At 41.2% G+C, this 27,777-nt stretch overlaps 1 protein-coding gene across 21 annotated transcripts in view; it reads right to left on the reverse strand.

Moving 5' to 3' along the window:
• The window catches only part of CELF4 (CUGBP Elav-like family member 4), a 749,745-nt gene that overhangs the window by 327,223 nt on the left and 394,745 nt on the right, over window positions 1–27,777 (reverse strand). For all 21 annotated transcript variants that reach the window (XR_009963147.1, XM_062610323.1, XM_062610325.1 and 18 more), the window contains exon 3: window positions 16,197–16,245. Coding sequence is in view for 20 of the 21 variants with exons in the window: in XM_062610323.1 (XP_062466307.1) it covers window positions 16,197–16,245 (49 nt within the window). In the remaining variant the exon portion in view is untranslated. The remainder of the gene's footprint in view (window positions 1–16,196; window positions 16,246–27,777) is intronic.

Raw genomic sequence — 27,777 nt, forward strand, 5'->3', positions numbered from 1 at the left:
GGATGCAGGGAGATTTGGGACGGGGTTACAACCTGTCCAGTACGATAGCACCATCTTTCCCTTCTTTTCCTGCAATGCCAGCAGCAAGATGTTCCCCATCCACAGGGAAGGTGAACATGGATGGGTGCTAAAGTCGTAACAGGCTGGGCCCAGAGAACTCCCTTCCAAACTCTCTGCAGACATATTCCTATGCCCTCTGATTCACTTTCTAAAACAGCTATAAAAGCCAGGAGGCTCTCGCAAAGATGAGATTGGGAAAGAAGACAAAATGAATGAAGAAGGCTAGATTTAAGTAAGGAACAGAATAAGATTTAGAAGACATGACTTCTGCTCCAAGCTGTGTAATGAGGTGCTGCTCCCAAACCACAATGACTCACTGTTCCTTAGTTTCCTTGTCCGTAACTGAGTAAGGCAAAGAGGCTGATTTCATCTGAAAGTGTCTTTGAGAGCCACTGATGGAGCTGCAGAAGGGTTCAGTATTAACTACATCACCCAGCAGAGCAGCATTGATTTTAAAGCCATCTTTCTGCCTTCTTCACTTTTGGGGTAAAACTGAGGAGCTTTACATTGCTGGTTACAGGAACAGGGACACGAAGGAGCTACAGCTTCAGTTTGCACTCCATCCTGCTCTTTTCTATGGTCAGTTGTTTGCAATGGGCTTACAATTTGAGGCATGTCCATAGGAAAAAATGTCTAAGTGTGGAAAGCTACAAGAAATGAAGGACAGAAAAAAAGAAAAAGAAAGAAAATTCCCCAAACAGTTGGAAGCATACACGCATACAAGGAGAAGCCTTTCTGCAAATTTCTTTGCCAGTTTCTGCAGCCCTCAACCTATTCTTTTCAACACCAACTTGCCAAAATAAACAATAGTTTGCATTTTCAGCGGTTGCTTTTTTGGCTGTAACTTTTCCTATGCTCACATCTCAGCTCTAAATAAATTTTCAGGAGGGGAAACGAATGTGTGCCCTTCCTGGTAGCAAATCCACTAACTGTCTCTGCACTTCATCAGGCTGTGAAAGGCAGACTTCACACCGTGAGAAACAGTGCAGGATAAATCAGCCCATTCACTCTCTTCATTCATCTTTCGAGTGTCTTTCGCATGTGTTCAGATGTATCATGGTGTAGATAATGCTGAAACACTCTTCAATATTTGCTTTTAACTGTTTGTTGTTACAACGTTCTGCTTTCAGGGAGGGAATGTGATAGGTGAAGAAAATTCAAAGCAGCCAACACCAAACTGATTTCAGGAGGATATATAAGGCTCAGGTGCTTGTACCTCCAAAGGCCTCTGGAGTCTGAGTAGGCTTTGGATCAAATCCTGAATAGTTTCATTAAGTACATTCTGGTTTCAGACCTTGTCTTTGTATCTCTGAAGACTTGTGAATTTTCAGAGAGTACAGAGAAAACCTTACCCCTATTCAAGATCAGACTGAGACTGCTTCCCCTGGCTGCAGAAAGCCCTGATGACAGTGAAAGCAGTTGCTTACATGGACTGATAAGAGACTAGTTCATGCATTTCACCTGTCCTTTAATGAGTGGAAAAAAGAGACAGGCACAATCATGGAAGTCAGTGCACATTGCACCCTGTCAAGAAACGCTACCAAATCTAAGCATTTATGACATGCTTCTGCAGCCATAATTGAGCATTTGGCTTGTAGACACCCAAACTGTAATTTTTCAAGGACATCAACTGGTGAATACGAGGATTTCCCTGGTTTTCCATCTTTACTCTAAAAACAAAATAGGTGTGGTTTATGAGCTCTGATGTCTCGTGTGATTGCAGTGGGTTCAACCAAGGGCCATGTATTTGTTTATGATTTGCCTTGAGCCAGTAAAGAACTATCTCCTGACATAAAACCTGCAGAACTACATCCTGTACCAACATGTCTTTCCCTTTTTCTAGGCTGCAGGAGAGGACAGTCTTATAGCAATCTGCTTGTTCCAAGCTTCATATCCTTTAGAGTAGCCCCTGGGTTTCCCTGGGCCACTGTGAGGTGCTGTCAGTCCTGCAACGTATTTGCTGGTTTTCCTGCATTTAATGGTAGGATCTTGAAGACAGCTACGAGGAACAATGAAAACCTCAGGGTGGAACTGGCTTCAGGACTTTCCTTTGAACACTTTGCAGGCAGGAGCACCAGCTTACATAAACAAGAGTCAAGCAGAATATTCTACCCTGGCACTGCTAAATGACACTGCCTGTGAGAGTTCTTTCCCATTCTGCTAATTGAAATAGCAGCATCAGGTACATATATATGCTCACTGGTGTAAACCTTTCTGCTCTAAGGAATGGGAAAGGACTCACACAGCATACTGCCTTGCACACTTAATTGTCACTGCACCCTGAGCCATGGGGAGGTACAGCTCTCCCTTGCTCCAAAGAAGCCAAGAGATATGGCCAAGGTGACACAGGCTGACAGAGACAGAGAAAACACTTTAACAGAAAGTTCGGGTTGGTCCTTTAACTTCTGGGCTGTCCTTTTCTGCTCAAAACGAAAGCAAGTGACAGAAGGAGCCCAGCAACATCCACCAGCTTAATAACAATAATTACTATGCTAGGAGACTGGATAGATAATGCAGTCCCAAACCATGGACATGAACTAATGTCATCAGCATTGGTATAAATAGGGTGTCTGCATTTAATTAATAAATAATAGGCTGCAATGCTAATCTCCTTCTGCTAACTCTTTTCTAAAGGTGCAATCTATTAATCACATGTCACTGCCAGCCTGGTCACTTCTTTTTTTAGATTCAAGACAGAAAAAAAATAGCTAGAAATAAATGGATCCTAAATACAGCAGGGCAATTGAATAGCACAGCCAGCATTATGATCCACTGCTGATTTCAATCCTTAGCTACAAGCTTTTCCCCTAAGGGCGGATATAATACTTTAAAGAGAGAGTGAAGGTTTGCGATGTTGTTAAAGGTCAGCATGTTACTAATGTCTGCAAAAATTGAAGTTTTTTTTTTTTCCTCTGATTATTTGCCCATGGAAATTCTGTCACTCTACAATGTCTGCCTATGTGCAGTAAGACCCATTTCTGTGGGCACTGGCCAAGTCAGGTGAGAAATTCCTTTTGAGATGGGGACAGCAAAACTTTTAGGAAAGCACTGGAAAGATCTCACCTTTTTGGCAAAAGATAAGATTAGGAATCTAGAAACTCAAGGAGAAGAAACATTTGTGTTGGTATGGAAACGTGGTAAGGGGGAAACAGCAGCGTTACTCATCTGGGACCATATAGAAGGAGCCGTGCAAATTGCTTCTTCTTCATTGTGACTATCCACTTTCCTTAAGGCTCCTTCTCAGTGCTCTGAATGAGCTTCATTGTGTCCATAGACACAATGAAGATTTTCACTTGTTCAGCTTTGGGATTATCACCCTGCTGTGCCTTTTCTAGGGTCTTTTTAGAAAAACCTGGAAAACTTTGCCCCAGGAAAACATTGAATATGGTTTTGTGTGCGGAAGGTGGGGACTTTTGTGTATTTAGGTCAAAAGTCAAGTTTCCACTCACATTATTTTGATTGGAAAATATATCCTGTTATCTTCACTTGTTACATATAATTGATTGTAAAAATGTATCCTTACTAATTAAACTGATTTTCAAAATGATTAAAGGCTTTTCAGGAAGTTCATCTCCACAATTCCAACCTGTTTGGTACCAAAGTTTTGCTGAAGCCTCAAAAAGAGTCATTATCTGTCTAAATTTCTCTGTTCTTCAGTCACATGCAAGTCAGAAGTCTCAGCACAGAACATCTGGGTGAAATTTTTCAGTCAGTTTATGCAGAGGTTAAATGAGATCTAATGATTCATTCTAGATCTAAAACCTATCCATTTCCCTTTAATCTAGCCAGAAACACCAGGAGAATGGCCAGTGCTCCAGTGTTTTGGACTTTCCTCTCAAAGTCCAGACTTCAATAAGGGAACATTACAGGTTCTAATAAAAACCACATTCCCTGTAATACCACGGAAGAGTGCTGGATCACACATTGAGATCAAGGAGAGGCAGGAATAAATGCAGTTTATTGCAAACACTAGATAATATACTTGCATCAGGTTTTGAATTTCTGTTGTGCGACATGATTTTTGACCCCTGTTTTTCTCTAGGTGGCTCTGGTCCCTTTGAAGAGTTCCCTGTAAAGACATAGTTGGTATTCATGGTCCATTACATCCCAGTTTCCTCCAGCACCCCTGTTTCTCCCACAGTACCCACTGACCTGCCACAACAGGCTCCATCAGTGCAGTGTGTCTCTCAGATGTCAGCTGAACTTCAGTTTCCTTTCCACTATCAAACTTGTACATCAAAGACAGCTGCTTGGTCTTAGCTGTGACCAAATTCTCCAACCAGGACCATGTGGTGTGAGTGTGTGCAGAAACGGAGGGTCCTTGTCAAGGAGGAGGCCATGCTGTTAGCTTAAGGTCTGGCGTGTGTTATTCAGGATGCCACTTGCTTTGTTTAGAGAATGTGCCCCAAAAAGGAGCTTTACTTGTAAGCCATTCTTAATGTTTTCTTACCCCAGGTAGCCTGTAACACCACAGCCCCCGGCCTGATGTATTAGTTTCACTCCCAATTGTGCAAACCAGAATCTGGGAAGACACTATATGACAGGTCTGCATCCAGACACTGTATCTGGTCTTTGGAGAGTAAGCTCTTGAGAAAAAAAGGGCCTCTGTCTGTTCTGTATTGTACAATGAACCTGGTGTGATGATTCATAACTGGTCTTCCAAGCACTGCCGCAAGATAGATAGTAAACAGATTTCTGATCTAGGGACTGGGGAGACTGCTTTGGTTTAGTCCAATCTCTGAAGTCATTAAATTTGCACTATCTTCATTCCTCGTTGCCTGAGGTTTTGGCCAGTTCTCCCACATCTCTTCTTCATTAGCTGTTCAAAATAATATTAATCATAGTCATTTTGGAAAAAAAAAAAATCCAAGAAAGCAAGTCATCCAATGTGCTTTACATTGTGGCAACATAATTTCATGTTAATTGGATGGCTGCTTGGAAGTGTTGGTATTTTGTGGTTTACAATCAATGAATCTAGTCATTCATCAATGACTCAAGACATGGATAAGATAAAGATTTGGGGGAATTAATTACCATTCCTATGGCAGTTCATGGGCAGGAAGTATTTTGCTAACTATGAATTCCTGCATGCTAGGTTTGATGCTACAAGAAAACATCCTTCCTCTAAAGTTGGTCTTAATATATGTGAGTTATTTATGCCTTATTTATAACACACTTCTAGTCCTGGTCATTGGGCAATCTTGACTTGTGTTATGAAACAAACCTGTCCTGACATGGGACATGTCATGCTGCAATTCGCACAAGCGTGAGCAGGCAGCATCTCCTAGAGGAATGAGTCTGATTTGACTCCTCTGTAAAAGTGCAAGGAATTGGCCCCACAGAGGTGTCTCCAAGTATTTGGAAGAACACCATTATATGGGGAGATTTTCAAAGGGAAAATTTAGACTTTATGTGAGATCTGAGCAGTGAAACACATTTAACACTTTCTAACATCTCTATTTATCTAACCAAGCTACTTCTGTGGAACAAATTAGAGGACCTGAGCACTTAACAATCTTCAATGCATGTATTCTTGAAACACCAATGTTATTTTACAGAAGGAAACTGGGACATGATGTTTGGCCAATTTTATGTCTATATTCAGACAGTGAAAGATAGTTATTAGTCTCCAGATGGAAAAGGGATGAGAATAATAACTTGACCCTAAATAACCTTTTCAAGGTCAAGAAGAATATCTGTAGGAAGTCAAGAAATTAAACTTCAGTCTTCCGAGTTGCACTCTATTGCCCTATGTAGAGCTTTCTCTTACTCTGCTCAGGATCAGGCTGCAAGACTGTCCTTAAAATTGAAAAGAAAGGAACCAGTCCCTCACTAATTGAACTTAACTGTTTATCTTCCCTGGGGAAAAATGTTTCAGTGCAGTGTTGCCTTGAAAATTACCTCTCTATAAATGATCTTACAAGGGCCACATCAATTTTCCATCACAGATTCCAAAGCAAGCAGGTTTTAAAGATAAACATATATTCCTTAATTATGAAAACACATTTTAAAAATACTGATGTCACACACTGCTTTTAATTTGAAGCCTTTTTTTTTTGCTTGCTTGCTTTTTCTTTTTTTTTCAGTTCACTTTCTGACCTGAGAATGGGAGTGGTAGCAAGCCAAAAATACAAAAATAAAAATGGAATTTGACTTTAAAGAGGAATTAAAATTGATCAGATTATCTGTATTGCTTAGGCTGATTGGGATGCAACCCCTCCTATTCTTCCTCTGACATTATGAAACAAACACATTAATGGAGAAAAATACCTTCTGTTTTTAGGACAAAACCCCAGCGTCTCCTATAATCCATAGTTTTTATATAACAATTTTTATTCATAGATCTTAACTAGGGTTTCAGAAAAGTCAAGTACCATCATTCATATGATACAGATGGAAAAATGTGGCATGAAAAGGTGAACATTGCGATTCATCTTACCTCTCTTCAGGTGTATTAAAGTGAGATATCTAAATCTGACTTAATTGCCATAGATTCATTCCAGATTCAGTGGAGAGAGAGAAGTGAAACTTTCAACCACCATCTATCCCACCTGTTTTAGGATGGGATTAATCACAAGTTTGAATCATCTATCTCCCTCCATTGTCCATAGGAAAAGCCTAGGTGACTGACTTAGACTACATGCCTAATAATTAAGGGCATTAAAGTGAATTCTTCTTAAAATAATATTTTAAGGACAGTGGCATAGAAGCCTTGTCTAAAAATTCTTCTATCCCTAAATCCACCGCTCTTAAAAGGCCCCCTTGATACAGCATACTGAGAGAGCTTAATTATTTACATGGGGATTTTCTGCCTCCCGAAGTGATTTCACATACATGCTGCAAACGCTATACAGAAATTGGAAAATGCTGTGTATGCCATGGAGAAAAGTTTTCTTGACCTCTAGTATCTCCTGAGTCTTGAAACTTCTTGCAAGCGTGATACTATAATCTGGGATGTCAGCAGGCAAGGGGCAAAACCCTTCTTGCTGAAATTCTCACTCAGAGAAGAGAGAGTTCAGTCCACATCTAAACTGCAAGGTTGAGCCAGTTTTATTTTAAATTGCTCAGTTATAACCTCTGTATCCCAACTGCTGAGGTTACTGACTACAGTCCAGACATTTCTTAGCTCCTATGTCACACTAAAACTCAGCTTCCAGAAAGACCCTGGATTACTCCAGAGCCAAAGGTCTTTGCAAACATGCAATAAACAAGCAGCAGTCATGAAGAAACAGGCTGCTAAATGCTGGACTCACTTTACACCCTGGCAATACTTCAGGCAACAGTATAATTGTATGAACAGTACCAGATCTGGAAACAGCACTTATTTATCTGGACCCAGGGTATAAAAGTGCTTAGGTACACAAATGACACTGATTACAGTTGGACTTAGATGAGTAAAAATATACACATTAATTACATGCGGATGTCAGATGCATGCAACTGTAAGTTGCCTGAAAGGACTGAAATTAAGACCTAGAGAAATGATGGGAGGCAGGGGCATAACTTTAGATACCTTCTAGCATTTTTTGTTGTTAACTATAAAACAGGCTTCTTTCTATCCCAATTTTAAGTGGTCTGTAACCAGTGAGTTTTCTGCCAGATGCCTCAGTTTTCTTTCAGAGTCATAGAATCAGCCAGGTTGGAAAAGAATATTTAAGACTGTCAAGTCCAACAGTTCCCCAAGGACTGCCAAGTCCACCACTAAACCAAGTCACTAAGGTCCTCATTTACATAGTTTTTGAACACTTTCAGGGATGGTGACTCCCCCACTGCCCTGGGAAGCCTGTTCCAATGCCTGAGCACCATTCTGGTGAAGAAAATGCTCCTAATATCCAGTCTAAACCTCCCCTGGTGCAGCTTGAAGCTGTCCTATCACTTGTTACTTGGCAGAAGAGGCTGACCCCCACCTCACTGCCATCTCATTTCAGGTAGTTGTAGAGAGTAATAAGGTCCCCCCTGAGCCTTCTCTTCTCCGGACTAAACCCCCCCAGGTCACTCAGCTGTTCCTCACCACACTTTACTGTAGGCTCTGTACCAGCGCTGTTGCCATAGACTTGTATATGTACTAATTCTTCTCTTTGTCATTCCTCCTTACATCTCATTTTGCACCAGGCCTCTCCTAATACCTCTGCCTTCTTGGCACAGCAATAAGCAACAATTCTGACATGGGGACAGAGACGGGACATTACGCACTACAGGTCCTGCCCGGGGGTTGCTTGTGTGCTTTCATCGAAGTATCACTTGGTAAAATACAGAAAAAGAATCTACACAGGAGTAAGAACAACACTAAACTTCTCATATCTAACTCATTGCTGACTGCATAGGGGGTGCTGCTGAATCACCACTCCAAGAGCTGGGCTTGGACTCAGTGTGAGAACATTTTGAGCCTTTTTGAATGTCAGACCAAACACAAGGAAGAATCTTGGAAAACCTTAACAAGCAAATGAAATCCGTAAGGCATGTGCCTCAGTTATCATTTATTCATCAGGCAGAAAAATGTCCTATATGTTCCCTTTCCCCCAAATGTTTCTCTGAAAGAACAGCAAAACACGCCTTCCATTTTTAAAAGAAATGCCCATGTAACCATAACTACAAGTTCGTCAATAGAAAAATACATAATAAATGGCTTGCTATTTCTACTCTTTTGTGAGACAGTTCATTAGAAACTTCATTTGTCTACATGGATTGCACTTATTCAGCTATATTCTAATAAAATGCACATCGCTTCCAATAAAGGGAATGCATTTGCTATTGATGTGCTATAAACTACTATACAGAGAGGTGTTATTATATCCCAGTGTAATAACAAGCCAATTATAATGATCAGCAAAACCTTTACAATAAAGTCAATGCACGAGGAGTGATTATCATAATGCATTCTAACTGTTCAGTACCATAAATGCTTTGCAATTAATTGTGGAGAGTATCTATAAATGTATTATTAATGCTGTATAAAAACCCATTGACAAGCAACCTTTACATTAAAAAAAATACTAGGAATGTAATGTGTCCCTGAGTTCACCTAGGAGGTTGAGCTGTATTTACAAAGACAGAATTTTGTTATAGGATTGTATTTTTTGTTTCCTCTGCTCCCCTTCCCACCCTTACTTTTCCCATTTTTGCCCTGTTATTGAAAAACCTCCAAATATCACTCTGCAGTGTGGCAGCCCTCGATCATCCACCTTACTTGATTTTTGATCCTGTATACATCATTTTGGGCACAGTTACAGGCTTTTACTAATGTCTTAACCCCATGGCACTGACAGCCTTAGCCCCATGACACTGGCAGCCTGACATGTGTGAATGCCAAAGGCAGTAGCTGCAAGAAATAAGCATATAAAAGCATACCACAACACAGGTAAGCAAGACAGGAAGGGTGAGAAGCAGAAAGGGAGTGAAGTTACGTAGCTGATCAAACATCACATGGTAGCAGAGAACAGAACCGATACTGAAACCTCAAGGCGATGAGCTCCCCAACCTTTCCCCAGGCTTTGCTCTATACTTTCCTCCTTCTTGTCAGTAAACTATTAGGTTACAGATGCTTTATGAAAAATATCTGCGGTTTGTTTGTTTTTTTTCCCCTTTACTACTTGATTTCAAAAGGTTGTCCTTAGGACATATGCTAGAACGCAACGTCCTGTGGATCTTTTCCAGTTCCTATTGATAGGCACACTTCCATCAATTTCAACCACAATAGAAAGGGCAGATGTGAATAAAAGTTTGATGTCACTTACATTCTTTCAGCAGGGGAGGAATGGAGAACATCAGCCTTCAACAGAGTAATCCAATATAAAACACTACACATAAGGATCTGTTGGAGACTTTTTTCTCCCCCAGAATTAAGTTTTACCAGACAGTGGAGAGCACAAATGGAGTCATCCAAGGCCACTTTGAATTATCCGATTCATTTTCATGCTGGTACATTCTGTCTGCTTGAAAATACAGCTTTGTGAGGACAACAGGATGTCAGCTGTCAGTAGGGGTATGCAATCCTGAATTTCCACAATAAACCAGGAGATTTTAATTTCTTAATGTCTGTAATCAGGACCACAAGAAGACAGAGCTAGAAGGAGATTTCTGTGAGTACTAAATTCTCTTTCTATATCAGGTTTGTCTTAGAGCTGAAATAAAAACACTATTGATTTTAACAGATTTTCAGACCTGGAATAACATCCAGTGGACTGATTCCCTTTGGACCCAGTGGGTTTGGGCATTGCTGTAGAAGGGTCCATCACACACAATGGGGTCTAAAGCTCATCCCTTCTTTTCAAAGATCTGATCTGAACTGAGAGAAAGGAAGGGTGTCCAAATCTGGCTGAGTTTCTTGATTCTGCCCTGGATTTGATATGTCCCTGTTTACATGGGAAGAAAAGCAGAACATATAGGCTAGAAAGGGCCAGACTGATGCTCAAGACTGTGGGATATCTAAGACATCCTTCATGGTCACAGGCACAGCTCATGACTAGATAGGCAGAGAGGAGAATACCCTTTGAGGCATTGACATCTCTCCCTCCCAATACTACAGCAATTCCAACAGTCACTCATCAGGAACCCACGCTGTCAATAACACAAAGCTTTTGTTGCTCCTCACACTTCCTCAGCCTCTGAGGCAAGAAAGCTGCCTTCCAGTTTATTATCAAGAACTTTTTGTTAGGTTCTGGATCTTAGTTTTTTTTCCCTTTCACTCATGAACTCCTCTCCTCGTTGGCATTTTTCATGACTATTAAAAGATATTATTTTTAAACAATCATTCTGTCTCTTTACCCTCACACTGAGATGCTGCAACTCAGCACCCAACTCACACCGGTCTGTTGCTTGATATTGGATATGTAATTAATAAAGGAAAGATATTTAGGTTATTTTAAATAATTTTTTAATTTATTTTTCATTCTTCCTGCAAGAATTGTAAAAAAAAAAACAGTGGATTAATTATGTTTGGGGCAAATATCAGGATGAGGAGATATATGAGACTTAGGAGGAGGATCTGGCGTGGAGCTGGAAATCTCCTTTCAAACAACAAGGGAAGATGAAGGGGGAGAGAGATGTGGTCACAAAGGAAAAGAAAGAAGAATATGACGCCTGGAGCATGGGCTAGAGCTTCGTTTGCCCAGAGTTCTTGAGTTCAGGATCTCCTTACATACCCTTACTCTCTTCTTCACACCCATCCATAGTCTGAAGGTCTGAGCAACTCTACTCTTTGCATGGCATTTCCAAAGAAGAAGGAAATAATTCCATCTGGCATTGTTATGCCAGTGTGAAGCCAAACTAAGCTGAAGGCAACTAGTCTTGTTTAATTGTGGCACCTAAACAGGCCTGAATCTGGTTAGTTCCTGGACAGGAAGCTTCCTGAGAGATTTTGGCCATCTGCACAAGACACAGAGTTCTGATCAGTTAAATGGAAAGCAGCTAAATGCCAAATAGTTACTGGGACCATGGGCTGTGTTTGTCACAGTAAACCCTGCCAGCTGTAACAGAGAGCTGTGAAAGTTAAAAATTACCTGGATGAAATAAGACTTTAGTCCCAAAGGAAAATGAGGCTTAGAAATTGAGGAGAGGCCATTCCAGCCCTATCATCATTGCTGAACTGATGGAAGGGAATAAAAAGCAAAAGATCATAGAGCATGAGCAAGGCACCACTTTTTTTCTGTTTACTGTAAATAAGTGCTTGGACTCCAAAGCTGGAATAAACCATAACCAAGCAGATAATTTCAGAGCCTGCACATTGAGTAACGGGTAGAGAAGTGATGCAACTCAGTTGAAATGTGAAGTCCAAACTTTCCAGCTGCTGCTATCACGCCCTCCAAACAGCAGACAAAAAAAGACACACTGCACATGCCTTCCCCCAGACATACACAACAAAATTTGCCTGAAAGCACAAAAACAGGCAGAAGCATTGGTAGATTTGTGAAGTCTGGCATGTAGAAAAAGCTGCAGTGTGATGAACTGCAGACCCTCCTGGAAATCTCTCAACGTCATCTCTGCACCCTTTCAACTCTAAACCACTTTGGACTTTGTTTTATCATATTCTTTAGTTTAGGGACATTCTGCATCTCTTCCATAAAATGCAGGAGGGACCTAAACCCACTACAAAGTGTTTCTTGGTAGAGATATTAACACTGGGCTGAGGTAGCACACTGTGCATCTTTGCATGCCTTCCTTTATGGACCATGTTCTGTCCTTTGAGAGGAATGTGGGAGCAATGGAGCATCTAAGCATTACTAACGGAGTGCAAGTAGAGCAGCAGGAGAGTCCTTTCCTTTTAAAAAATGTTTCTCCCTGTACAACCTAGTGGGACCTCGGGGCTGTGTTTATCATGGGTTAACCCTGACAGCTGCAGCGAGAGTTGTCTAGTGAGAGCTGGAGATATTGTGGATAAAATAAGAAATGGCTCCAAACTTTGCCCCAAACCACAAAACAGGCTAGCAATCTCTCCCTAAGTTTGCAAAACTTCAAGTCACTGGTATCTTCAGACTATTTTTAGAGCTGAATATGAGACCAGGAACCAAGAAAAATCATAAACAGAATGCAAATAATAAAGTTCTTAGGTTAATTGAGATTATGTTCAGAATTTAATGTGGAGCTATAACTTACAACCCTAAAACCATACTGGACTACCCAATCTGCAGCAAAGTAGCTTCTGTATAGTCAAGCTAAAATTTGGACAAAACAAAGGCCAATGAGTTTTTAAGATAGAATAGAGCTAGAGTTACACTCTGGCTTTTCAGAACAAAATACAGATTTGTTGCCTTTTTATCACATTCTATCAATTCCATCACTGCTAAAGTCTCTATAAAATGTCAAAGGACTCTGACCTTCTGATTGGGTATTTGAAGATTCATGAAGCATTTTGTAGTAGGAATACCCCTATATAACATTTTGTATCTTGACTATGCACACACATGCAAAACAGGAACACAAAATGCAAAATTTTCCCATTAATTTAGACTGTTTCCCTAGAGAAATGCACTGAGGATATATTCATTTCTAGTTCCTGTGAGATTAGGCAAATGTAAATAATGCCAGTTTTTATTGAAAAGGACTGCATGTTTTGTCTTGTTCTTAGCCCAATATGGGGATTAACAAACAAAATAATAAAACCAGCACAACTAATAAGGGGCACTCAGCATTTCCATTTTGTTGGGTTGAGTGTGATTGTGCCAAGCAACATTTTGAATTCTTCCCCAAACCTGATAGTCTAAATTCTCGCTCACACACACTAAATGCTAATACACCCATTTTCACTTCAGCTGAGAATAAAGACACATGAAAGGTTAAAGACCAACAAAATCCAGACTCCAGAACAACAGGAAAAAGTGCTGAGTGGAATCTTATTGAGGGAGAGAGTAAAAAAAAAGAAAGGAGAACTTGCTGGAAAATTTGAAGAATTGTGTTTTAGCAAAATGCAGGTATTTGCTCCTATACAAACCACAATCTCGCTTCCTCAAGAATATTGCTCACCATTTCCAGTAAAAGCCTCCTTGTAAAGTACAGATTGAAAAAAGGCTGCATTCACTGCATTCTTTCTTTAATACCTTAACCTCACACCAAAATTACCCATAAGCCAGAAGATAGTATCCTGGGTGTATTCAGGGTGTATTCAGGGTGTATTCAGGTATTCTTGTGCTGTGCGGAAGAACTGCTTCATTTTCCAAGCCTCACTCTTCCCTCACATCCCATCCTAATATACGGATGGGGTATAATAAGCTACAACTTAAGTTTCTTTGTTGCTGAAGCTGACCTTTATCTTGCAGCCCTAATGAAGTCTTTTGATGTGTTCCTAAGATACACAGCCTCCTTTTTAGCATTCTGTTTGCCGTGCCTGCTTTTACCAGTGGGCTCACGAAGAACGTAAGTTTTCATACAATGCCTCCCTTGGGTGCCAATTGTTCTTTTCTCCCACAGTTGCCCTTGAGTCATGCCATCCCAAAACATCCCCAGCCCAGAAGGATCTAGTCATTGGGGAATTAGGACAACGTGCCTTTCACGTCAATGATGAGTGCACCTGCTTGACTGCTGCATTGTGATCACCACCGGTAGGTGCAATATGGGATGAGGAAAGATGACTGTTCTTTGTGTTGTGGAGATAATTAACTAAAATACAATGGCAAAGGGACTGCTGGTGTGATGGATGCTGTGGAATCAAACCACCACCGGAGCCCTTTGCAGTTCAAACCACCCCTCCTGAAAGCAGCTGCTCTTAGCAAAAGAGGTTGAAAACCCTTTCCAGAAAGCCAGGCATGTGTTCTCTATTAGTGATTTGCATTTTTTTTTTCAAAAAGAGCGATTGGGAGCTATATACCCTGTAGGCGCACTGAGTAAATTGGCTAGCCTAATTATTATTTTTTGGTATGTCTAATTAAATAGACAAAAGGCCCTCCCTTCACTCTCCCTGTCGGCACGAGCTTCACTGGAATGTGCATAATGTCCCCTCATTTACCCAGGCAGCTGAGCCTTTCCCTTTTCCCCTAGGAGACTGGCATTGACAACTCCTCATGGCTTACCCACTCCTACTCAGACACGGAGCCAGACCGTCAGACAGGAAGAGAAAGGGGGTAAATTGACCTGCTTCTGTTAAAAACCACCAACGACGCTGCACGATGTGAGATGCGTTTGCTGCAACTTAGACATGCGCCACGGCCCTTGATAGCAGAACTTGACATTGCAGAGCCCATCAAATACTTTCTGCCCACTGTTGGCCAAATTCCCTTGAATTTACTTTACGGAAACACTAAAAGTGCAATATTTATCCTTGAGCTTTCTGGCGATTCTCCAGCACTCAGCTCTTCTCCTGCTCTGCAATTGCACAGCACCACAGCCCTTCCTCACAGAGTCTGTGTCATCCTGCTGGTTTCACCACTCCATAACATCAGCCCTTTAACTACAATCTAACATACAAAGTCTTCCAATGACTTGAGTCACTGGAGAGTTTCAGCCTCACATTGACGCAGTCAGAGCCTCTGGAATCCAAAGCCTTCAACTGAAAAAAGAACATAATTTCAGTGCCTTTTGTGTGTGAGGCATTTTACTCCTTTTAAGTAGCTGTTGCTGGAGATTTCCACTAATGCCAGCATGAAGACAGTTGTCCTATAAATGAGGGAGAGTTTACGTCTGTGGTGGAAATTAAAGAGTTTTCACACATCTAAGAGCCACCTCATTACTAGATGACAAAATCTACTCCCACGTTTACAAGATACATAAACACTCATGTTTTTACTGCATATATGGGCAAAAGTCTCTCTATTTTTTCCCAAAAAGATAGGGATAGAGAGGAAGGAAACACCGCACCATTATATATGTGCGTGTATATGTATATATATATATACAAGCATATATAAATGTGCAGATACAAGAAAAAAAGACAAGAATAGTAATTTATCCAGAATAACAGGCCATCTCACACTTTTTCAGTGAGCTCTGTTTTTGATCTGACAAACAGGCCTCTATTAGAAGAGTGCGGTGAAGTATCACTACATCAGTTCTGGTAGAAAACCTTTTACAGGAAACACCTTATCTCTGGTGATCTATTGAACAGTCGCTTAGCAAAGCCTTCCAAATCCACTGTGCAGGATGGAAAAGCAAAAGACCAGCTCCTGATTTCAGCTACACCTGTGCAAATCCTGAATAACTCCCTGGGAATGAGAGAAGTCTTCAGTTTCCACAACAGGTTTATCCAGATAAGCTGATACAGGTGCAGAAAACTGTTACCTCAGAATTTGCTTTTTCCAAAAGCAGAGATGCTTCACCCCAAGCAGAAACAACACGATCAGAGAAAACACATCTGCTTCATCCTAACAAAATTAAACACTTCTGCAGCTCAGTCCAACATGGGTCAGAAAAACCCACATTGCCGTACCACTGTTAAACTGTTAAATCAGGGCCTGATGCTTCACTTCTTAACTAGGCAGATATTTGTTTCCCAGGCAATTGCTGGCACCTGCCTGCCTTTTAAAATCAAATAATAATTGAATATGAGGAAAGTGAGACGAAGTAAAAGAGATTTAATAAAGAGAATCTTAGCTGCAAAGGGAATTTCTTTGGCAGTGATTACGTTACTAATTGATCAGCACATTGCCTGAGAGAAGCCAGAGACAACAATTATACTTAGCACAACGGCTGAAAGCAATGCAGTCAACTACCTCCTCGGCTTTCGCTGTCTGCTGGTTTCACCTGGATCGGTCTGTTCATCTGTAAGAAAAAGCAAAGAGAGACACATAATTAATGGTGGAATCAAGCATTCATATACTGAGGGTTGCTTTGTTTTGTATTTTTCAACCATGCATCATACTTAGTAACAGAATTTGCACCATGACGGGGAAAAAAAACAGTAAGCAAGGGAGTAACCACAGAGTGCAGGCTGCTTCATGGTCTGAAATAAATCAGTGTCACCCCATTTACATGACAGGGGCTCTGTTGAATCATGCTGGGAGAGAGATCTGAGTCATTTCACACAGGTCATGAAATTTTAAACATAAATTTTTAAATTTCTAATAGTTTCCTCTGGAAATATTTCTGTATCAGAACAGAAATGCTTTGTCCAGGCGTTGGAACCAGTGAAACGTTAATTGCAAATATTTCTTGAGATTGGCATGATGAAAAGAAAATGGAAAAGTGAATTCCACCTCCACTGTTAGCTCATTAGGATAGTCACCTGTAACACAGCAGACTCCGTTTCACACAGTATCACAGTATCACAGTATGCTGGAGATTGGAAGGGACCTCAAAAGATCATCTAGTCCAATCCCCCTGCCAGAGCAGGAACACCTAGATAACGTTACACAGGAATGTGTCCAGGCGGGCTTTGAATGTCTCCAGGGAAGGAGACTCCACAACCTCCCTGGGCAGCCTGTTCCAGTGTTCCGTCACCCTCACTGAGAAGAAGTTCCTTCTCAAGTTTAAGTGGAACCTCTTGTGTTCCAGTTTGCACCCATTACCCCTTGTCCTATCATTGTTTGCCACTGAGTAGAGCCTGGCTCCATCCTCGTGACACTCCCCCTTTATATATTTATAGACACTTATAAGGTCACCCCTCAGTCTCCTCTTCTCTAAACTATAAAGACCCAGCTCCCTCAGTCTTTCCTCATAAGGGAGATGCTCCACTCCCTTAATCATCTTGGTTGCCCTGCGCTGGACTCTCTCCAGCAGCTCCCTGTCCTTCTTGAACTGAGGGGCCCAGAACTGGACACAATATTCCAGATGGGGTCTCACCAGGGCAGAGTAGAGGGGAAGGAGGACCTCTCTCGACCTACTAACCACCGCCCTTCTAATACATCCCAGGATGCCATTGGCCTTCTTAGCCACAAGGGCACAGTGTTGGCTCATGGTCATCCTGTCGTCCACTAGGACCCCCAGGTCCCTCTCCCCTACACTGCTCTCTAGCAGGTCGTTTCCCAACCTATACCGGAACCTGGGGTTGTTCCTGCCCAGATGCAGGACTCTACACTTTCCCTTGTTATATTTCATCCCGTTATTCCCTGCCCAACTCTCCAGCCTGTCCAGGTCTCGCTGGATGGCAGCACAGCCTTCTGGCGTGTCAGCCACTCCTCCCAGCTTAGTGTCATCAGCAAACTTGCTGATAGTACACTCAATTCCCTCATCTAAATCATTGATGAATATATTAATATAATTATATATTAAATAATACTGGTCCCAAAGTTACCAAGTTTCATACTTGGTAAATGGGATTTGGATCTGATTTGTACATATACTGCAGGAGTGCTAGTTATTGAGATATTTTTTTAACCTGGAGAGGGTAAGATATGAGTCAAAACTTCTGATGTTTTGTCAAAAATCTTTTTCCTTTCTTACATCAGGACATAAACAAGAACAAAAGCCTTGCCATTGTGATGTGAATAGGATTTCTGTTCTTTAACTTATCTCTGTCTCGCTCAACAAAAGCATTGGAAACCATAATTTTCCCCAGAGTTGCTCACTCCCAGGAGAGAGGGCAACAGATGTCCACAGTCTTCTTCACTGGTAGTGCCTAACATGATGCGGGTATCTGACGAACAAGGGTCAGGATATACCTCTCCTGTTAGTAACTGGAGATGCAGACTGGATCAGAACCAGCTGAGATTTTCATCTGCAAGTCTTCCCTCCTTCTTCCTATATGTCACTTAGAGCAATCCATACACTGTGTTACAGACTATACAACTTTCTGTGTGCAACCACCTATGAGTGGCATGAAGTTATCACTTAGATTTAGCAGCCAAAGAAAGTGCAAACAGGCATCACAAGGAGCAGGAAGTCAGAAGGCTCTGGGAGTCTCCCAACATATTGCTTCCCAATGATGTCAGACCACAGACTGGCTGATAAGCATCACAGAGCACCTTCAGGTGGTACCATCACTCCCTTATTTGTTGCTATCCCCAGTACCTTTTGTGGGTAGCAAGTAGTTAATAATAGTTTAGATTTATTCTAATTGCTCTGCACATGTATTTAGCAAGAAACGTTATCAGGCTGGCTGACAAGTAGGTTAAGACGATTGAGAACCTAATAGATCTTGCTGCATTGCTGTCTCAAGGAGAAAATGTACTTAACCATAAACTGACTACAGTTAGACTCACACTTGGGAGAGAAGGATCAATGGTTCCAGATGATACTGAGCAATTCTGCTCCCCTGTATGCCTGTATCATCCAACAAACTCCAGACAGCTGAAGTGTTAAAATCAACAAAGAATCTGGTACTGGGTAAACCTTGTATCAGCCACTGCTTCCATGACTGTAAAGACCTGTCGCTCACACACTTATTACAATACATTATCAGGACCAGAGGCGATATACTTAAAGGCAGCAGGATGGACATCCTGACACAGGGCTCCTGTAACCACATGGGAGCAGCTAGCTTTTACAGGCATTTAAAGATCCGACATCATGCAGGTGAAGAGGGTAATTTATGTCATGTCCAAATGTCTAAAAAGTGTAATTTTAAGGCACTTTTAAGCTTGGTGTCTGAGATGACAAGGATGAGTGGTCTTCTGTAATGGCTGTTTTTCTCCACTGGACATAAAGGTAGTCTATGCAGTTAGAGTTAGGTGACATAAACCCCATCTTGGTTCTCATATGCAGGATAATGTAGCCAAACTACCCAGTTACTGTGCTTTAACTTCTGCCAGCTACTCAATCACTGCATTTGATTTGCATTTGCAGCAGGTTGGTATTAATGCCATTTATTTACCAAGGATTGACTTGATACCAGTTTGCTTTTGCAGCTGCACACACACTGTATATCATGGATGCCTATGGTGGACAAAATGGCTAATCTAACTCCACTGGCCAGAGAAGGGTGGGCAGAGGTCCCTGGTACCCACTCCAAGACAACCCAAACTCTAAACCTAAGCAGTCACTAACAGAAATACTCACTGTAGCCAGGAATTTATAGGAGGTATGCAGCATACAGCCCTGACAGGCAATGTCTGGAATCCAAAATGGGTACAGCTTTGCAATGCAGAACACTCCATAAATCTACCAATGTACATACGGATTGGAAGCTTGCTAAAGGCCATGAAAATCCACACTGGATTTCAGTAAGCTTTAGACCCAGTCTTTATTAAAACTGGGTCTATTAACTATTAAGACAGAGAACTTCCTACATGTAGAGTCGCATGTGGTCAGTTTGCAAAAGGCAGAGAAAATCATCAGACCCATTAGCAAAACATTTGTTTGGGTGTCTTTTAGGGTTTCTTTTGTCTTTTTATCTGAGATTGGGAAATGAGAAAAAGTAGATGACTCCCAGGAAAAGTTAAAAAAAGAGAGAGGGATTGAGCATCTAATAGAGGAAGAAAAACCTGGGGAAATTAATAAGTAAAAGGCCTGTGTAATTTAATGTACACTATGATTTATACACTTGACAATTTCTTTATAGACCAAAGAGAAAGTGCTGCCTGCACGGAGCCCATAATACAAATTGAGATCATCTTGAAATGAAAGACACCAATTATAGGAAGAAACACCGAGAGGAAAATAATTAAGTTTCCTCTCTTCATCTATGGAACAATATTTTATTTATTTATTTTTTAAACACAGAAGTTCTGGGAGCAACGAGATGTCACAGGGAGCAGAAAAAGGCTAAGTGGGAAAATAAAATGGCAGAATGATGTACCTTCCCCAGTCTGGGGAAATGCCTTTTTAGGGAGAAGGGAATTTAGGGGTTCAGGCTTACTGCTGGGAATTGTCATGGGCTTAGTACCTGTCCTGTCTTGGTAAACTCTGAGATTGTGAAAGGAGGAGTAAGATTTTTCCAGTCATCAAATAGGATTAATACCATGGGTATCTGCATGAGATCATAGGAACTACAGACTCATCCCTGTCACTAGAAGTCTTCAAAAGAGATTTGGCAACATGAGGAAAGACCTAGATAGGCTGATCCAGCATTTGAACTGGTAGACGGACTGGATGTACTCTGTTAGGCTCTTCTCTAGGATGTGCTACACCCCTGTCCGTTGCAATAGTCATTCTTTCCTCTGCCCACAGGTGGTCTTTGGGCTCTCCTTTGAAATATGATTATGATTCCTTATTCTATATTATCCCTGTTTGGCTGCCACATTGAGAAAAGTATACTGATTTACCATTGGCTAAGCCAGAAAGAGTTTATCTCCTCCCTCTTATTATCTAAAACCTGACTAAAAAATTTTTATTCTCTACATATACTACGAAGATTTCTGATACTGCGGTACCAGAGTGCTTAATAGTCATAAACCCATTGTAAATCAGGACAACATATTTATCCCCATTCACGATTCAGAATCCAAACTGGCCACAAATTTACTCTGAAGTGCCTCACTCAACAGTGGTGCCATAACAAAGGTGTGCTGAAGACCATGGAAGCACAGAAGCACAAAGTGATTTAGTCAAAAAACAAAAAAAATAAAGAAACTGGGTTTCTGATTACTTATGAAAGACCTAATTTTTAAAGGAGTGGCAAGTGAATGGCAAACAAGAGTTTTACTCACAGCTGTGTTCCCAGTGTTGCCTCAGGCAAAGATGGTGTCTAATATTCCCTGTCTGTATTGGAACTATGGGCAGTGTGTACCACTACAGCTGTGAATTGGCCCCATAACAGGAAAAGCGGTTGCCACAAATGCCATAAGCACTTTGGCTCTTGGAGGAGTTAGGACATCAGGTTCTCATTTTTCTTTGATCCTTTGTACATTCTTCCCTGCTTAAAACCACCCTTACTTTGTGACCTTTGCACACGTGGGACAAGATGAGTGTACTTGCTACACTTCATACCCTTCATTTTGGCTTTTCCTTCCTTTTGCCTGAAACCAACCCATTCAAACAATGCCAGATGTCATCATCTCACACCAACTTGCCACTTGCCCCACCTACCTCCACCCCAATCCTCCCTGCAAGTAGAAACACGACATCATTTTTCATGTCCAATTACAGCCACCGTGGTGCCACTGTTAAAAGACAGCACAGGTACTCCTGTCAAAAAGGGTTTGAGTTACAAGAAGCAATGAATTACAGCAAGCCCTTTTTCAATTCTCTACAGAAATGAAATGTCAGAGCTTGCCACTGTATTTTTCTCAGCACCATCAGCTACAGGCCACTGCAGGAATTAGACAGGGGACAGACGCTTTTCTGCATCATGATTTTTCTTTTCCTAAGGTTGTCATTTTCTCCCCCAGCAACCTTTTTCTGCTCCCTCTGGCTTTGATATTAATTTAGAGCAGGTAGAAGGATCACCTGGGAAAGAAGAGTAGGAAGCAGAGACAGCTGATTCCTCATTGTCTCCATCTTTCTTGCTCTCAGTGTTCCTACTACACCTTCTTTTCTTGTTTTACTCACCAGGACCAAGGCTCTACCAAGCTTGAGAATGGACAAACGCAGAAATAAATAGAAGAAGAAAGGAAAAAACATAAAAACGATAGAGACATCCTGAATAGCTTCAAATATGATCTGAGAAAGGAAGAAAAAGTGAGGGTGAGACTGATGAAGATCAATGAAATGCTGTTAATGGTTAGGAAGATGATGTCCGAGGCAGAAGAGAGCCATGTTGAAGGTAATCTGTTGGTTATGCTTAAGGAAGCTTAAGGAAGAAGTCACTTCAGAAGAAAAAAGCTATTCTAGAGCTTGCATGATCTATAAGGCCATGGAAGACAACCACATGGATCATCTATCTCATAATAGTCTTTCTACCTCTCATTAGAGGGCTTAAGAAGTTTGAACGCTCTGTAAGAACAGATTAGGAGAGGTGATTAAAGCTTTGTATTAAAAACTGTGAAGAAAGATATTCTGTTGCCCATGTTTCCTGAAGTTTCCAAAGAACCACTCTGGTAGAGTGTAAAAAGTAGGTGTTAACCTTAGGGGAGGCCTGTTTCCAGCTCCATGTTGGCCTTCTGGATGAGTCTGAATGTATCACTACAACTACATCTGCCTTTTTCTCAGCTTTCTTTTCTGTGCAATAAAGATAAAAGTACTCTGAAGGTGGTTGATTAAAAAAATGTATCTAAATGTTGGTGTTAAACAAACAAGCAAGTAAGTAAACAAACAAACAAATGAACATCCAGTCATTTCTATGTCTGGATTAGGTAGACAGATATAATGTCAAATAACAAACTTCTCACAGATGTTGCCTATAAATCAATGATGAAACACTTCTGTGACCTCATCAGAAAGGATAGGACGCTGATGCTGCCTAGAAGGTCTTAGCAAATGCTTATCGGGCACTGCTGCATCTTTGCAGATGCTGGGTAACCTCATGGAATAAAATCCCACCCCAGAACAACTTGCTTCCTAAGGAAATTTCCAGAAAAGTTACTTATTTCTTCAGTGTGAGATTTTTTCTGTTTAAAATCTCCCCTCCAAAACACTAAAGAGGAATTTCATTTTAACACTTCTGCCAGCTTTCTGTGGGTTTGCCATGCACACAATAGCAATTTTTTCTGAAGTCAACACAGCTATTTATATGAGTGCTGGCAGGAACGTGTTTGTAGGATCGGGTCATAACTTTTAGGACGTTGAGCAAAACCTTCTGTGATTGAAGGCCCTAAGGAAATGCAAAGTATATTAGTGTCAAAGTTGGAAAGGCCAAGAAAATCACCTTCAATTGAATTGTGTGTGTAATTGCAAAGTTCAAGTAAATCACTCTGTACCTGATTCTGAGCGACATAATTGAGTTACAGTGATCTAAACTAGACAGCCATAAGAGTGAATCCAAAGCAGCCTCTTCTCTCAGAAGGAAAAAATAAACCATCCCAAAAAGCAAAGTCAAGGCCTCATCTCAGGGAAATTTCTGTGAATGTTACAGAATCAGGAAAGCTGCTTTGACATTATTTTGCTACACAACCAGCCTTCTGCATATTGCAACTGTAAGGCATAGAGCAAAAACCTGCCTCCAAGGGAATAGAGGTAAATGTTGTGGTTGTATGAATTGCCATGTGATTACACATTAAGCATACATTTGTGTGGGCAGTACAAACTGATACGGTGGTGGATTAATGAAGGAACAGATAGAGGAAATATTCTAGGACATTTGGTGAAAATCACGTCTGCTTGCCTTGTGGGAAGCATTCACTAGTAACACACTGCATCTGGAATGACTCTATCCCAAACCTTTTCTGGGTAGTGGACTCTTAATTCTTCCCTACCACCCTCTTTTCCTGCCTGATGAGATGTGTGTCATAGGCATGTACACAAATAGATGAGAAGACCTGAAATGGGAATGTATGAGATATGAAAAAAAAAATCTTGAGGTGTCTGACCTTTATGAATCAGTCAATGCTCTGGTGCCTACCCCGAGAATGATTGCTGCTGGCCATCCCTGAACTCTGAGAGTATTTTCTATATATCATATAAAAGACATTATAATCCATCCATCTAACTATCGATTTATCTCTCCACTTGTCTTGCGTGTATAGATGAACCTTAAATTCAGTTCAGGTTCGTGTGTAGAAGCCTATGGTTTCAAATCCAAAACTTCCTCCCTACAAAGCTGTTTGGGCTTGAGTTGGAAGAAACGATTTTTTAATAGCAAAATAAAACCTTTCCAGTACACCAGATACTTTGGTTCGTATGTGGGGAAGCTGGGCCTGTAGCGGTCTACGTCATGGTGCCTCTGGTTTTAAATGAAGTTTGGAAGGATAAAGGGAGAGCTCAACTTGTGGCAGGTTTGAGGTCAACAGGAGGAACAAAACACAGGATGTTTCGAACAGCAAATCTTATTTTCCAAACCAAGAGAAACAGCACTGCTTATAAATACCTTTTTCAAATACAAATCTGTGTGTGAAAGAAAAAGCAGGAGATCCTCTTAAAGCTTTGGGCAGCCACACAGTAAAAGTGGTGTTTCACCTGCTAGACCATGCAGCCACACACTGTATGCCCTAAGGTACTGATACCCTGTCCATGCCATCCAGATGGGTATTTATTTGCACTCATGGATCTTGCTTGGTTTGTGCACTTGACCTTTCTTCTTGGGAAGGTGTCTTGCTGGATGCTGACTTTAGTTTAGGAAATGCGTCTTAAATCCCAGACTCCTTACATATTTGAATTGTTACTGGACATTGACTGTACTCAAGCATGTAGAGTCCAAGGACTGGCCCACTGGTGATGGTAAGCTATATAAAGGGTCTGTTTGTCTGTGTGTCCTGACAGCAGAGTGTAAATTCTCAAGGGGCACCCTGCTCATTAAAGCCAGTTCCTTGTGGTTACCATGGACAATCACAATGCGAAATTCTGTTCATAAACACATGAAATTCTAATATAAATTAAGTATGTCTTTTGCTGTCCTTTCCTCCTTTCTTCCCTAATATCAGTAGGGATGAGCTATTCTACAGTCTCACCTCTCTTCTAATTTCCCACTTGAGTTTATTTCAAGATAATTTGCATTCAATTTTAAAATGTACCCAAACCATCTTTATCTAAAATAGTTCTTCTGTATCCTTGGCATTTTCTATTAGCCAGCCCTAAATGCACTTAGTAGAAAGAAACCACATTCTCTTTTAGCTTAGATATTGTGCTCCCAAACTCTTTCAAGGCAGAGCAACACCATAATCCACACATATGAAAGTAGCCACAACCAAGATAGCCTTAAACTGCCCAGCATGGCTAATGAATAGCTGCATCTAGGTGACAATGTAGAACTGAAATGAGTGATGTGAGTATGTGCCAAGGTCCCAGATTGGTTTTTCAATGTGCGCTCAGCTTGGGTGTTTGTGGTTGTAGGTTTACCTATGCCTAGTTGAAATCCTGCAGACCATGTACGTGAACTGTCTCACATTTGCTGTCTGCATTGGTCTGCTCTGAGGTTGCTTAGCCTTGCCTGCACTTTGGAGTATGCTCAGGAGCTGCCTTGGTGAGGAAGTGTGCATAAAGGGAAAGGTGAAATGTCCTCTGTGTGGAGCAACTCAATGTTCTGTGCATGTTGGGCACACTGCACAGAGGCCAGAGGCTTCTCCAGCATGAATGTGAGTGGGGCAGGCAAGCGGGCCAGAGAGGCAGATGTATTACTCAAGGCATTATAGACATAACCCATACCCCCTCACTTAGAGATGAACAAATGTTCTCGTCTTTTCCTTATCCTGAGCCCATGACCTCTGGCTGTTGGCGCTTCCCTGCTGTGCTCTTCATTCTGTAGGCTTTATCACTTCTTCTGAAGTAAGACCCAAATGCCGCCTTTGCCACTAATGGCTGCTTGGCTTGATTCTGCAGACTTTAGGCAAGGCCAAGCTCCATTGACTTCAGTGCTTTGAGTGCAAAAGGAGCTTGGCCACCGTCCATCCAAGAAGATTAGACCTTCTGTGCTTGTGGATTTGTATGCCTGGCCACAAAGATAAGAACCACAGCCAGCCCTTTTACCCATGGAGAAATGCTTTCCACAGCACTGCCATTTAACAAACAACTGAGTAAGCAGTGTAAATTAACTAGCTGCTTTCACCCACTGCCAGAACCATGAAATAAAGGCTCTCTCTTTGACATAAATGTGCAGATAGCCCCAGGGCTAGAACTGAAGCATACCCTCTCCGGGAACTGGAATTGGCTATCACAGGGTTAAGGTTGCAAGCAGGTTTTTCCTTGATACTGGACTAGATCCACTCTGAGCCAGAAAGTGATTTCCGCCCCCCAAAAAATAGTCCTGCTTTCAAGGGTGAAGTGTTCACTGGCTTCCTCCCACCCTCATTTCCTTTCTCCCAAGGGTCAAAGTCACCTGTGGAATAGCCTGCTTCAGTAACAGATTGCCTAGGTCCATTACTAAGGTTCATTCCTCAGTCCTCACCCCAGGTGGACCAGACCTAATCCTATTCCAAGTAGGACATTGTGGCATTTCTGAATCTTAAGGGCTTCCTTCTGAAGTCATATCCCTATCATTATACACGTGGTATGGTTGTGCTCTTCTTTCACTTCTATTAATGAACAAACACAGCATAATTATTTTAAGATAACCAGAAATAAGTCCCATTTGAGCAGAAAAAAGCCCAGCAGCCATGCTACCTTCTACAATGGTTTCTCTAAACTGATTTGAAATAACACCTCAAATTAGATGTGTGAAAACCTTGCCTAAAGATAAAACCCTTAGCTGTGTACCGGAAGAAGGCTGCAGTTCCAGAAGGAGCTGGCAAAGTGAAAATAATGTATAATAATAAAAAAAACCTGAACAAACCAAAACCAAAACAAAACAAGAAAAGACTCAGAGCAAGAGTAAGATTATCTTAATATTGACAGTGCCCCTTTAAAGAAAATCTTTTGTGAAAGGCCTTAGAGCATTAACTTTTTCTTCAGTCCTCTTTCACATCTAGGAAAAGCATAGTGGGGGGATTTTAAGCCCAGCCAGCAGTGCAAGTTAGTCTTCTGTTCCTTACAGCAAAATAATGAGCACAAGCAGGAATCTTGCAAGTATTACCATAGCTTTCAGAAAGAGGTGAAAACAAAAATCCTTAGCTTCTCAAACATTTTCTGAGTTGGGGAAAGCATGGAAGGTTTAAAAAAATCCCCAATCTTTCCAGATTTGAGATTCTCAGAGTCAATGCAATCCCCTATACTAGCTTCTTCTTATACAGAATCAGGCCCTCCAATGCAATAGGAGCTGTCCCTCACCCTCATCTATGCGTAACGGGTATCATCTGGTCCTATGTTTTGACAATTATCTGTAACGTAATTGCCAGACTGATGAGTATTGCTGATTAATTATGCCATCCTTCAAAGTTAATCTGGGTACTTACAATAAACAAACACCCTGGTTGGGTAACAAGGGTGATTTTCTGGGTCTGTTCCACACAACAAAGGCTAGCAGTCTCATTCCATCATGTAGGGATGTGGCTGGGGACTCCCAGGGATTCGTTTCTGATCTGTCATTCATGTGGAGCTATTTCTCCTGTGGTCCCTGACCAAACACTCATTTTCCCCCTCCTGAATGATAAATATTTCCTCTCTGCTGAGAGCTATCCAACAAGAGTGAGGTCTGATACTAATGAATCACTAATGCTTTCTTCCTCTAATGATGCCTAAACATTGCCTTTCTTTCTTTTCCGCCCTGAACATCCACTTTTTTCTTTTTTTCTTTTTTTTTTTTTTTGCATCAACATGTACCAAAGCATTAAACAAGACATTCCATTAATTTCTTCATCATCATAACTTAAGCCTGGGACATACCCTTTAAATATTCATTCAGCTATGAAAACTGGGCATTAAAATTTTAATAATGTCAAGCTCATTTGAACTGAGCTCCTGGGGGACTATTACGATACAATTAGAATAAATATGATGATTGATTTGGTGTAA

Source organism: Pezoporus occidentalis, unplaced genomic scaffold, assembly GCF_034315485.1.
Source record: "Pezoporus occidentalis ecotype Australia unplaced genomic scaffold, CSIRO_AGI_Poc_V1 ctg146, whole genome shotgun sequence".
NCBI classification, from domain to species: Eukaryota; Metazoa; Chordata; class Aves; order Psittaciformes; family Psittacidae; genus Pezoporus; species Pezoporus occidentalis.